This window comes from Phalacrocorax aristotelis, chromosome 8 (assembly GCF_949628215.1).
Source record: "Phalacrocorax aristotelis chromosome 8, bGulAri2.1, whole genome shotgun sequence".
NCBI lineage: Eukaryota > Metazoa > Chordata > Aves > Suliformes > Phalacrocoracidae > Phalacrocorax > Phalacrocorax aristotelis.
In genome coordinates this window covers 29,150,275-29,161,840 of record NC_134283.1, presented here as the reverse complement: position 1 = coordinate 29,161,840, position 11,566 = coordinate 29,150,275, and the positions used below count along the sequence as shown (strand labels likewise).

Here is an 11,566-nt window from a genome sequence, read left to right as displayed (position 1 = left end):
CACGCGTCAGAGCTGGGACGCCCGATTCCGTCAGCGGCTCTCGCGCCCCCGGTGCTGCCGCTACAGTTCCAAGGGACGGAGCAACACGCAGCTTTGCGTTAGGGAAAGGCCCCCGCCCCGCAGTTACCGTGGATGATACACGCGCCACCCCAGCATGGGGTGGAAAATGGCCCCCAGCCTTGGCTGACCCACCTTGGCACTGCAGCAAAGGCCTGCATGCCGAGCAGGCAGGGCCCAAGGCCTGTCGTTGAGGTGCAGCAAACTCCTGGGAAAAGGCAGTAAATGCACAGGGGAAGGAGGAAACCCAACCACTTGTGCCGGTTTTGCTATTGCTATGCCATGTCTTCAGGGGGTGGTGGTGGGTAACGCTCCCTCCAAGATACCCAGGGGCACAGCAGGGAGATCCGTGGGGCAGAGATGGTGGGCTGCGGTTAGCAATGAGTCAGCTGGCTCTTACCCCAGTATGTGCAAAATAACATTTTTTTCCATAAGAAACCAGGGAGCAGGTGAGCTACATCTCAAGCACCTCTAATAAAAACCTATATTTAGAAGAAAAGGGAAAAAAAAAAATAATCAAGATTTCGCTTACTCAAGAGAAATCCACCAGCTACTTCTCAAAAATGCCTGGTCTGAAGGATTTCCAGAGCAAGACACATTAATAAGAGTTATATACTCGCAGCTAGCAACAGAAAAAAAAAACACAATTTAGGTACCAGGTGATGAGGAGATTCACACATGACAAAAAGCAAGAAGGCATGTTTGTCCAGAAAGGTCACTTTATTGGAAAAACCTAAAATGGACTTAAAACCTGCAGCCCTCCTCCCACAGCAGTGGTTTCAATGGGCTCCCCAAGCTACCTTAACAGACCCATTACAGACATGAGCTGCAGTACAAATGTTAAAAGTGCAAGTATTCTGAACTTCACACCCACTTTTATGACCTGGCAGGAAACAAAAATGCTTCACAGCTCACAGAATTCGTTCACAGCACTTGGGAAACACAACTGGCTCCCTGCATTCCCCACAGGATACAAAATACATCACTCGGAGGAGAGTCTGATGCAGAACATTATATAGAAGGTAGGGGTGAGGTTCCTTCAGATTTATTTTATTGCAGTAAAACCTCTAAAAGGTAGAGCTGTACAAAAAGTCTAAACAGCATTATTTAAGAATAACAGCACCTTACGCTGCATTTGTTCTTATTTAAAATTCTATTTCCCAAAAATACATTCCTAAATATACAAACTATACAATCTTGTCACTTTAATGCTGGTTTCTGTGATGATATAACTTTAACCTAAAAATCTTCAAAACATTCACATACTGACAAAAGCTCTAATATACAAATGCCTTGGTACCTTCATAAAATCACATAAATAACTTCAAAACCCAAACTGCATGTGTAGAATTGTCCGCAAAGCAAATACTTTATGGTGATCACACGTCGTCTGCAGAGAGTGTTGGAATGTTTATCCTTGGCCGTGTGAAAAATGCCATTTTCTCTCTAAAAAAAGATGATCCATTGTTAATGCAACAGAAGTCTTGCCAGAAATCTCCATCATCCGCATTAAAATTTACCCCACCAGCTGTCACAAGGAGCAGAGGCACATCCTGTCACAACCTACACCTCTTATTTACCTATCAGACATCATGAGGCACCCTTACAGTTAAACTCGCAACACTGACCTTATCAAAAAGCCATTTCAGAAAGGCTCGGGTTTTTGGCTTTCTAGGCATGCTACTTAGGGAAGCAAAGGGTTGCTTCTGTACTAAACAAAGGATTTGTGAATGTGTTGGCAGCTGGGGAACGATCTGGAGTGCTGCTGGTTGCTTTGAGGTCACGTGCGATGCTGCAGCTAGCTTCCCTGACTCTCAGACCTTATACTTAGATATAAAAATACGGATTTTTTTTTTTTTAAAGCAGAATGGTTAACTACTTCTACAAAGATTACCTTGCCTCATCAGCATCTTCATCACCCATAGAAAAATCATGGTAGCTGTCAATTTTTCCTTTCCTTTACCAGTGACCTGTACTTACCTGAATGACTGTACTTCCAGAGGCTCCTTCCGACTCTGCCCTCGCAACCTGTGGACATCCTTGGCAGCAGCTCTCATCATTTTATCAGCTTTCAGCTCACACTTGTGTTCTGTTTTTTCCACCTAAACAAATAATGGAAGCAAGCTGTTTGTGTTTCCAGGAGGAGTCATTTTATCCCAACTAATCTCCCGACATAACGGTATTTCAGCTGCAGGTCTGAGGGGCTTGGAAACTGTTGACTCTGGAATCACAAACCACAGAAGCTAAACTGAAAGCTTGTCAGCTAACCATTGTAATGGAGACAGCTTTTTGTAAGGTCTCCTTCCAGCTCTTTGGTAAGAATCACATTCTTTCTACCTTCTTGACATATTTAAGCCAGCAGACCAGCTCACGCAAGAATGTGGCAACCCATGTTCCAGCTGTGCCCCAAAGAGCACCTTCTAACAGCTCACTCCTATAGCCAGTGCCCTAACAACTTAGTTTCTGCCTGGTGTTAGAAGAGGTGCTGACACTGATAAATTGCAGAAGTTGATAAGGAGCCCTGTACACAAGGGAGAGTACAATGTAGACAGAGTGAGGTAAGTGCTAACCATGACACACCACAGCTACTATAGACCGGGAGGCTGCACTTCACAAAACAGATGGCATTTGTGACTTCTCATGTTTGCACCTGTACTAAGGCAAGAAATATCTGTGCTAGGAAACGCATAGGTTTGGGACTAACAGAACTCTACAGGAAGTTTAAAAGGGGATCAAACCCCAGCAAAAGTGATAACACTTTCAAAGCTGAAAGACAACTGTCATAAAAGAAAACAAAATTGTTTAATGAACTGTTTGTTGAAATTCTTGATAATTAGTTCTGTCTTTCCATCCCTGCCCTGCAGTCCAGCCTTCAAAAGCAGAAAGATAGATACTATTAAGCTCTTACAGCCAGAAAGTCTGCTATGATCTGACTTACGTTATCACTTCATATGCACACAGATCCTATTCTAAAGCCAAGTGTCATTCATACACAAGTTTTATGTAGCCATTATTTCGCTTAGAAGTAGTAAGAGACATAACTGCTATCTTCCTAACCCTTGTGTATCTGTGCTAAGGCAGGCACAGACTCTGCAGATTAGAAGTGCCACACCTGAGAATAGCCAGACACTCAAGGACTGCAGCTTCCATTACCAATCGCCTGCTTGATGGAGCTGTTAAGTGGAAGACACGAACGACTGTAGTGCTAAGGCTTCATTTCCTGACTGTCTAAAGCACCCTGTTTCTCAGATCATGCTTCTCAAGCATCTTGAATAAAATCCAAGGGCAGGTATTACTCACTCGTTTTTCCACTAGCCTCAGCAGCAGTCGAAATCTCTCATCATCCTTCACCCACTGCGGCAACTCTTTTTCACCCTGACTTTGAGCTTGTTCCAGCTGTTCCTTCAGTTCTCTCAGCACCGAGATCTCCTGAACCAGCCGATCATGCCAAGTTTTTGAAGCTTGCAGGTCCAGCTCCAGGTCTAGCGAAGTGCGGATTAGGCGCTCTGTACCAACGGACTTGATTGAAGGCTAGAACAGAAGGGGTGTATGAACAGAGTGACCAGAACTGTCCCCACCACTACCCCGAAGGGCCAAATACATCATGAGACCCATTTTTCCAGAACTTCTCTTAGCACAAAGCATCTCTACTCATCCTGCTTTCCAACACGTCTCAAGACAGAAAGCACAAACTCAAGCAAGTCTTATAGGTAAGCCTTTTGATTTTGCCATTTCCACTGAATTTCCTTCTTGGCAGCTTCTCGAAATCAAACAGGTCTTTCTTGCACACCTTGCTCCTAAGTTTAATGTCCCATCTTCAGATGAATCCATAATGCAGCAATAAAACCTGTGTGTTTTTTCCAGTAACATATTATGTTGCCTTCTACTGGTTTCAAACACAAGCTGCCTCAAGAAAACCAATGCCTTAGAAGCTCAGCATTAGTATCCTGGGGGAATTTCAGTGATTAGCATCACAAAAGGCACAAGGGTTCATTGTGTGCCACAGAGTCACTACAATAGGGTCACCTGAGCATCAGAGGCATCATTCTCCTCACCCTCTTCCCCAGCTCCTCACATTTATTACAAGTACTTAAGAATCTTGCAGCCATAAACACAGCAGAACTATTTGTGCTACTTCTGCTCTGACAAGATGGAAAACACCAGGAACCATCGTCCTAAATTGATTGTTCTAAATGAGTTCCAACTTAAATGTTCCTGTCATATTCTGATCTATCAAAGTAGCCTTGAAAGACTTCTCATGCATGAAGAAAAGGTTGTGAATGAAATCACGTGGCAACTGATTTATGTTTGCAAATCCTTCCTTTAAAACAGTTTTTCATTTTTTTGCAAGTGTCTTTGCTAGAGGAAAAAAAAGTGGTGATGCTTTTACCCGTTTCACTCTGACACTTCGTCTCTCCATTGCATTTCGAATGAAGGGGGGCTTTTTGGATAACGTTGAACTGTCACTATCACTGCGATTCAGCTGAAAACGAAAGCAAAACCCACGTATTTTTTTCATGAAAGAAATACAAGCAATGCATATACACATTACTAGCAAGATCAGAGGGTTCTGTAAGTGATTATAAGCAGTGATGTAAGCAGACCTATGAAGTTTTGTGAACAGCTACAGCGGACAGCTGCCACCCCAATCTGAGTGGACAACATGCAATCCATTTGGCATAGCCAGATCCTGCCACAAGCCTTGAACTCTGTCCTTTTTTTTTGGAATAGACTGCATGGAAAGAGAGACACTAAGTTAGGGTGTAATATGGGACTCTACCCCACCACTGCCCTTCTCCTGTGCAAGTAACTAGGCTGGACAAAACAGCCTAGAAAAATATGGTCTAAGTAATTTAAATAATTTTTACTCTTTTCTAGCATCTCTAAAACATGGGGCTATTTTACTAGAGATTTCTCTTTCCTAAAATCATCTGTATTTTAAGCTAGTGGTGCAAGGTAGGTTTACCTGTAAGCTATCCCCCGGGCTTTCAACTTTAGAGTTGTCACGTTACACACATACAGCCTGCCTTCTTTGGTGATTGTCTGTAGACCCTTAAAAAGGGCTCAGCTCAAGTAGGGTTTAATTCCCTTCTCATATTCCTTCTCAAAGTTGGGGGTGGGGAAGGGGGACAGGCATGTGCGATCTGCATGTGCTGGGACACAGTACCTCTACCATCCAAGCACAGGCCACTGCTGCAAGTTAAATAAGGTTTGTTTCTATGGAGGGAGGCACCTGCTTCTGAATTGGAGAAAACGTGCACATCAAATCAGGCTCAGCTGTATTAAGAGCACACTCACTTAGAACAGGTCGTGCATGATAAAAGGCAGTGATTGCTTGTTTGCCAATTCAATTTAAAAGATGAGTTAGTTATAGTTTAGGCTCACCCTCAATCCAGGAAATAATTGTGAGCAAACATTTCAAAGCAGCACCCTGACCCAGTCCGTGGCCTGTTCAGTTACCTTCAGAAAAAGCACACTGGAGATTTTCAAGCTTTTGCAGTATTTTTGCTGACACTATCAGGTCAGCTTTCTATTTCTATCAAGCATTCACATTCACCTCATCTAAAGTCAGGTGGACACAGATAACTCAATTCAAGTTAGTACAGAACAGTCAAAGCAGCAGGAAAGTGTGTGCTACACAGCTTATTCATCACTGTCTTACAGCAGCCCTTCCAGGTTAGCTTGGGCACCTCAACATGGTGCATTTACCACAAACACATACATATTTTATAAATTTGTGCTTAATACTATTAGTTCCAAGAAGCGATACTGTCTAGGAGGTGAGGACAGAGCAACTTCTAAAGTCAAAGGGGAAGAGAAGGAAGCAGTGCCACATTACTGAAAAATTCAGACTAAGTGAACATTGGTATCATGCATTCATTAATGGAAAATAGCATTCGTAACCTCAGGATTGCATTTCCTTACCCGACACACATACTGACTTTGTGGTCCTGGTGAAAATGTTTTTGAGCGGATGATAGTGCTACCTCTGACAAACTGAGTTTGGGGTGGATTGGCTGCTCTTTTGTCTTTTGGACGAACTACGGTAGAAGACTGTGCAAGACTTTCTGTGTTTGTCTCTTTATCCACCTGAAAGACATATACTGCAGTGTAAATGCCAGCTTGCCATCTTACTGATGACACATATACAGGGCTGTCTGACAGTCACCTGTGATACATCTCCGCTTTCAGTCCCAGAGGCACCACATTCAAAACCAGGTATTCTTTAGCCATTTCCATAAAGGGTGTCCTGACACTTCACTCTTTGAACTCAGCAGCTGCTACATTAACTGTATCGCTCCCTAAGGGCTCCGCATCCATTGATTGCTGGACAACATAATTGATTACAATGAGCTTTGCCTGTTGATCCAGTACATCAATGTGACCTGGCAATCTCACACAGAACAGAGGTATGATTTTAAAGACCATTCCCTTACTTGTTGTGCATCTGCGGCAAAGATCCAAATTGCTGTACGTACATGCACAGAGAGCACGTGTACAGCACGTGTTTGTTAGACTGCAACTACATTCAGAATTACACAAGGTCAAAGCCACAGTCACATTAATGGAAACAGTTTTTGTGAGCAGCAAAAAGAAGGCATGAAACAATATTAACTGTGGCACAAACGGTCATGCAGAGTTATTTAAAAATATTTTAGGTAGGTAAACATTTAAACATCAGTGATGAATTTTCAAATAACTGCTGTAGCCTTGCTCAGCTCAACAGCAACCCAGCTGAGCAATGGGAAGCTTAACTCATCTTTCTGTTCAAAAGGCCCTTGACTTTACCTTCACTGCTATTTCCATGTGCAACTGGGAATTCAGACTTTCTTCTGTTTCCCACAGCAATTTTCCAGCACAGAATTCTTCCTCCTCCTCTGCTTCATTTTCACTGATCTCATCCTGTTCTTCCTGATCAGGAACCTCTTCGTCTTGCCTGTTAAGTACAGCTTTGTTACTGAACTGACCTATAGTGCACAATACCCTGGTGTTGCAACAGGGGTTACCTCCTGTAAGCTGCTGGACAGAAGCATCCCCAAAGCAGCCAGTTGTACCTGGCAGGTCCTGTGGCCACCGAGATTACACAAACACAGGCTTATAAGGGAAAAAATGAAACTGGAGTGAAGCTGTACCAGAAGGCAACTATTACAGCCAAAAACTTCATTATTGATCTTGCCTCAAAAGAAGCAAGCTGAGGGTTCAGCCATGTAGTCTGAGCTTAAGGTGAGTGCATCTTAAGGGGCGCTCTCAGGGTGCCATTAATCTTAGTTTAAAAAACGACACTGGACAAAATTGAAGCATTGTTTTAACATCCTTTTCAGCTTGTTTGAACTCACAGCTGGCTTCTCCTCCATCAAACCTATTGGTCAGGCTTGCTTTTTATTTCAAATGTTAGGCTTCATTAATAAAATCCAGATCTGGACCATTTAAACAACAGCCAAAATTAATATTCAAGCAAAGCCTTGCACCATACAGCGGAGCTTTAATGAATGTCCATAGAACATTGTACAAATAAGAAAATTAGTATAGTGCTGTTGACCATTTTCAACATTTATCAGCTTTGTTCTCATTTCCCAAGCACAACCTCCAGAACAGAAGAAACATGATTTTTCACCGAAACAGAAAGACAGAAGCAGCTTCCCACAGCTCTATCATCTGCTTTTTTCTCTGCACATGGACCCCTAAATGCTCTGATCATTTGATCCCACCATCAGTGCTAAGATGGTGGGATGCTACCTACCAGCTCTCTCCACTAGTTAAAGTGCTTCTGCTTTCCTCCAGTTTCTTCTCCACAGCTTCCAGTTCAACAGCTGTCTGCTCTAAAAGCGCTGAGACAGAGTCCTGAGGAGAGCAAGAGGCTTCTTGTGAAGATATGACTCTCACAAACTGCAAAGCACCCAGCCCCTCTGGTCAGAAGAGCTGCAACCAGCTTTCCTCAGGTGGCAGGAGAGAGTCATAGTTTCTACACCCACGTTGTTCAAGCAGCCTATTGTGCACACAGTGCTCAGTCAAGCCTGTGTGAGCATACCCGGCCCACCTCCCCCAGTTACACTAGCATACACACTTGTGCAGCTATAAGCTGAGCATATTGCATGCTGTGCACATGCAAAGGTAAGTCTGTATCTGGACTTGTTCGGCAAGACCATTGCAACAAAGTGAACTCTCTAGTGGGAAGAAAGGCAAGAGCTCTCACATCACTTACACCAGACCACATACCACATCCCTCAGCTTCGTGAGGAGATTTCATTAAGTATTTAGCCCAGGACATGGGCATATCTGTAATTGACATGTTAATTATTTTGCAGCACTTAATGACATTTTCAAGATCTAAATATAAACACAACAGCCTTCACTTCTCATCTGTTGTAACAGTCCTTCAGCCCTCTCATTAGTACTGTTTAGAAGAGATTTGTTTGATTTAAGCAGTTTTTCTTACTGTTTTTTCAGTGCGGGGTACTTCAGAATGAACGTCTCCTTGTTTACTTCTCCTGTTTTGCTTCTGCAGATACTTATGACTAAGGAGGTTATACCAGCGGGTTGATTTCTCTCCGGACCTACATATTTCAGCAAGGCTAATTTGTGCCCCACCCTAGTGAGAGCAAAACCACATTTTAGTGTAATACTAAAATGAACCAGTACCATACCAGTAAGAAGTAGTGACAGTGAAAATCCAGGACTACTCAACTTTGGCAAGTTTGACAAAGAAAAATCACCCAGTTTATCCCCATTTCAACAGCACTAGTAATGCTTTATGTTTAATTATTTTTAACATCGTCTAGGACTTCCAATCTAAGTAGCAAGTGCTTCACTACAGCTTCTGTGTACAAGAATCCAGGAGTATGAACATGGCTACTGCAGCCAGGATAAACTATAGCCAGAGCTTCAAAGAAAAGGAGAAAGGAACAGGAGATGAAGACTCCCTTTCAAGAAATCTGCAAGGCTGACAAAAATCACTGCATCACACTGAGGTGCTTTAGTTTTGTATATTCCATTCCTCTTCATCTGCCTTGTCATTTTTTACTGCGTTATATTTAGTACACATCCTGACATATTTAAAACCCGAAGTAAAACTGATTTGCAATTTATTTAATCCCCAGGTGGACTCCATTGCACCAGCTCAGTCCAGCAGACTGCGTCCTGAGCACACCTCCTGCAAGTTAGCATGCGCCCACTGGGAACTCAGGTACTGTAGGACTGTACATGCTGCCAAAAGAGAAAAACCCCATTTGGAAAACATATGCTGTCGTGAACCAAAGTGTGCTTTGCAAAGCAAGTGGAGGAAGAAACACAGAAGGACCATACAACACGTACCCCTCCAGCCCGTGGAGATACTACAGAACATGTGCAGGACAAAACATCACCTTTTCTATAACTTAATGGTTGCTAATGTCCCAGCTCAACACACCCTACTCATGGTCTGGAGTACAATACTCCAGAAATGGTTCTACTAAAATCAACTTGCTCAGGTAATACTGAACAACGAAAAAGCTCTAACACCATGAGGTGGCTGGCTATGGCAATATGAGCACTCAAAAAACTATACTCATATAGATTTTATCAGTGTAGAGTAATAGCAGTTTTTAAAAAATTCTTTAGAGATCTTTCATATTCTACAGTGGCTTCCAAATTCCTCTAAGGTGGCCATTCTCAACTACATTACAGCTAATGTTTCCAAAAGGAAGAAAAAGAGGTAGGGTTTCACATTAAATCATGAGAGAAGGAAAACCTAGTAGTCTGACAGTCACCAGTAGTTCTGTAACAAAACACGTAACAGATTGCAATAACGATTTTGATCAGGGGAAAAACAAAGAACAGAGAGCTCATATAGCTAAGGGTTATCAAGAAAGCTTTCACAGAAATTGCCATATTTCAAAGTTTTGTCTAATTCGAAAGAGGAAACAAACACAAAGACATTACATTAGAGATTAATACTAACCAAGCATTCTTCAAGGTGAGACTTATCTACAGTGCAAACATCGACTCTTAAAGTCTTCTGGCGTAAGGCCGGGTAAGAGATAGAAACCCAGAATACTTCATTGTACACAAGATTGTCTGAAGCTTCCACCGGTCTTGTGCGAAACAAGCAGCTTGTGCTTTCTGAGCAGGGCAGGATAGCCACGCGAATGTTCCTATTGAAAAAAGCGCCGCAATCAGTACTAGCGCATGGGTTTCTAGTTCCCTCCATTTCAAGAGCTCCATAAATCTGTAAGTGAAATTCATCCTAAGCACTGCGGACACTACTGCCCTACCCTATCCTTTGGAACATCAGTCAACTGAGAAAAAACGAACACCACAACATCAGAGACATGAAGTGGCATGAATTGCTGTAGATTTCATCCTTCTAAACTTGTAATTGAACATCATGGGATTATGTTTTACATGGTTGTTTATGTCTGCCTGTGCAACTTATCACCCTGCTAACATACCCTTTTGTAGGTAGAAACAAACATGCAAAAATAAATCAAATCTTGCTTTATTCAGCACACAGTTCAATGTAAAAGAACTTGTTCCTAGAATGAGTCTAGTAGAAGCTGTACATTTCCCCACACATACATCTGTGCAGGTGTCCAAGGATGAGTTCTGTAGCAGAACAAATGCCCTCTCCCCACTTGATGCAGTTGCTCTGGGCACTGCTACAGTTAAGAAACTTGCTGGCTAGTACTTACTAATTCTAGGCAAGTCTTTTCCTAGCAAATACAGATGTTTGAGGAAAAAAATGTATCTTATTTCATTTTGTGAGTTTATTAGTTCATAAATGTTGCAACACAAAGTGTAGAAGCATTTCAGAAAGGGTAAGTTTTTAAGAGTGAAAAAACAAAACCCAAGATCTGTTTAATTCCCACTGGAATCTCATACAAATACTTCAACTGTTTTTATTTCACCCACTTACACTTTTTGATCTTGTTGTAACAGCAGTGCTGGAACATTACTCAGCTGGATGACCAGTATTGCAAATTGTTTATTTTTGTCGTCATATCTGAATTGGAAAGACACAAAAAGGCATTATTATTAGAGAAGTCTGCCTTGGACTCTATGAATGAGTGTTCCACTTGTTTCATTAACACAAAAAACCAACCTTAATTTACAAACATGACAAAACTATAATGGGACCATGGCTTGCCTATAGTTTAAAACAAAACCAGATTCATATTACATGGAGTTTTGCTACTAGAACAGTCCAGAACATCCAGAACATAGGAATTCAGATGCAATGAACTACATATTTGACCTAACACACATTTTTTTTTTTGAGATCTAGCTAAATTGCTGAATATAACTAAAACCTTTTGAAAGGCTTTATGTAATGACTGTAATATAAAAAAAACTTAAAAAGGAGGAATACTTGAAGTACAGCAGTGAAAACATTGCAGGTAAGCATTGTTTTACCGTTGATGGCCGTGACAAGAGAGTTTTGTGCTACTTATTTTTCCCTCAAATTGTAAATAATCTTCCACTAAGTCATTTAAGGAATATGCCTCTGTTCCTACCTTCTACTACTTGTGGGATT

The 11,566-nt window shown here is 42.0% G+C and overlaps 1 protein-coding gene across 3 annotated transcripts in view; it reads right to left on the bottom strand.

The window, feature by feature from the left end:
* Window positions 1-758: 758 nt before the first annotated feature.
* The window catches only part of WWC1 (WW and C2 domain containing 1), a 74,538-nt gene continuing 63,730 nt past the window's right edge, over window positions 759-11,566 (bottom strand). For all 3 annotated transcript variants that reach the window (XM_075102134.1, XM_075102133.1, XM_075102136.1), the window contains 10 exons: window positions 10,949-11,035; window positions 9,995-10,187; window positions 8,495-8,647; window positions 7,799-7,899; window positions 6,847-6,994; window positions 5,983-6,147; window positions 4,448-4,540; window positions 3,358-3,588; window positions 2,038-2,159; window positions 759-1,503 (listed from right to left, as the gene is read on the bottom strand). In XM_075102134.1, the coding sequence (XP_074958235.1) occupies window positions 1,437-1,503; window positions 2,038-2,159; window positions 3,358-3,588; window positions 4,448-4,540; window positions 5,983-6,147; window positions 6,847-6,994; window positions 7,799-7,899; window positions 8,495-8,647; window positions 9,995-10,187; window positions 10,949-11,035 (1,360 nt within the window). In that variant the 3' untranslated portion in view covers window positions 759-1,436. The remainder of the gene's footprint in view (window positions 1,504-2,037; window positions 2,160-3,357; window positions 3,589-4,447; window positions 4,541-5,982; window positions 6,148-6,846; window positions 6,995-7,798; window positions 7,900-8,494; window positions 8,648-9,994; window positions 10,188-10,948; window positions 11,036-11,566) is intronic.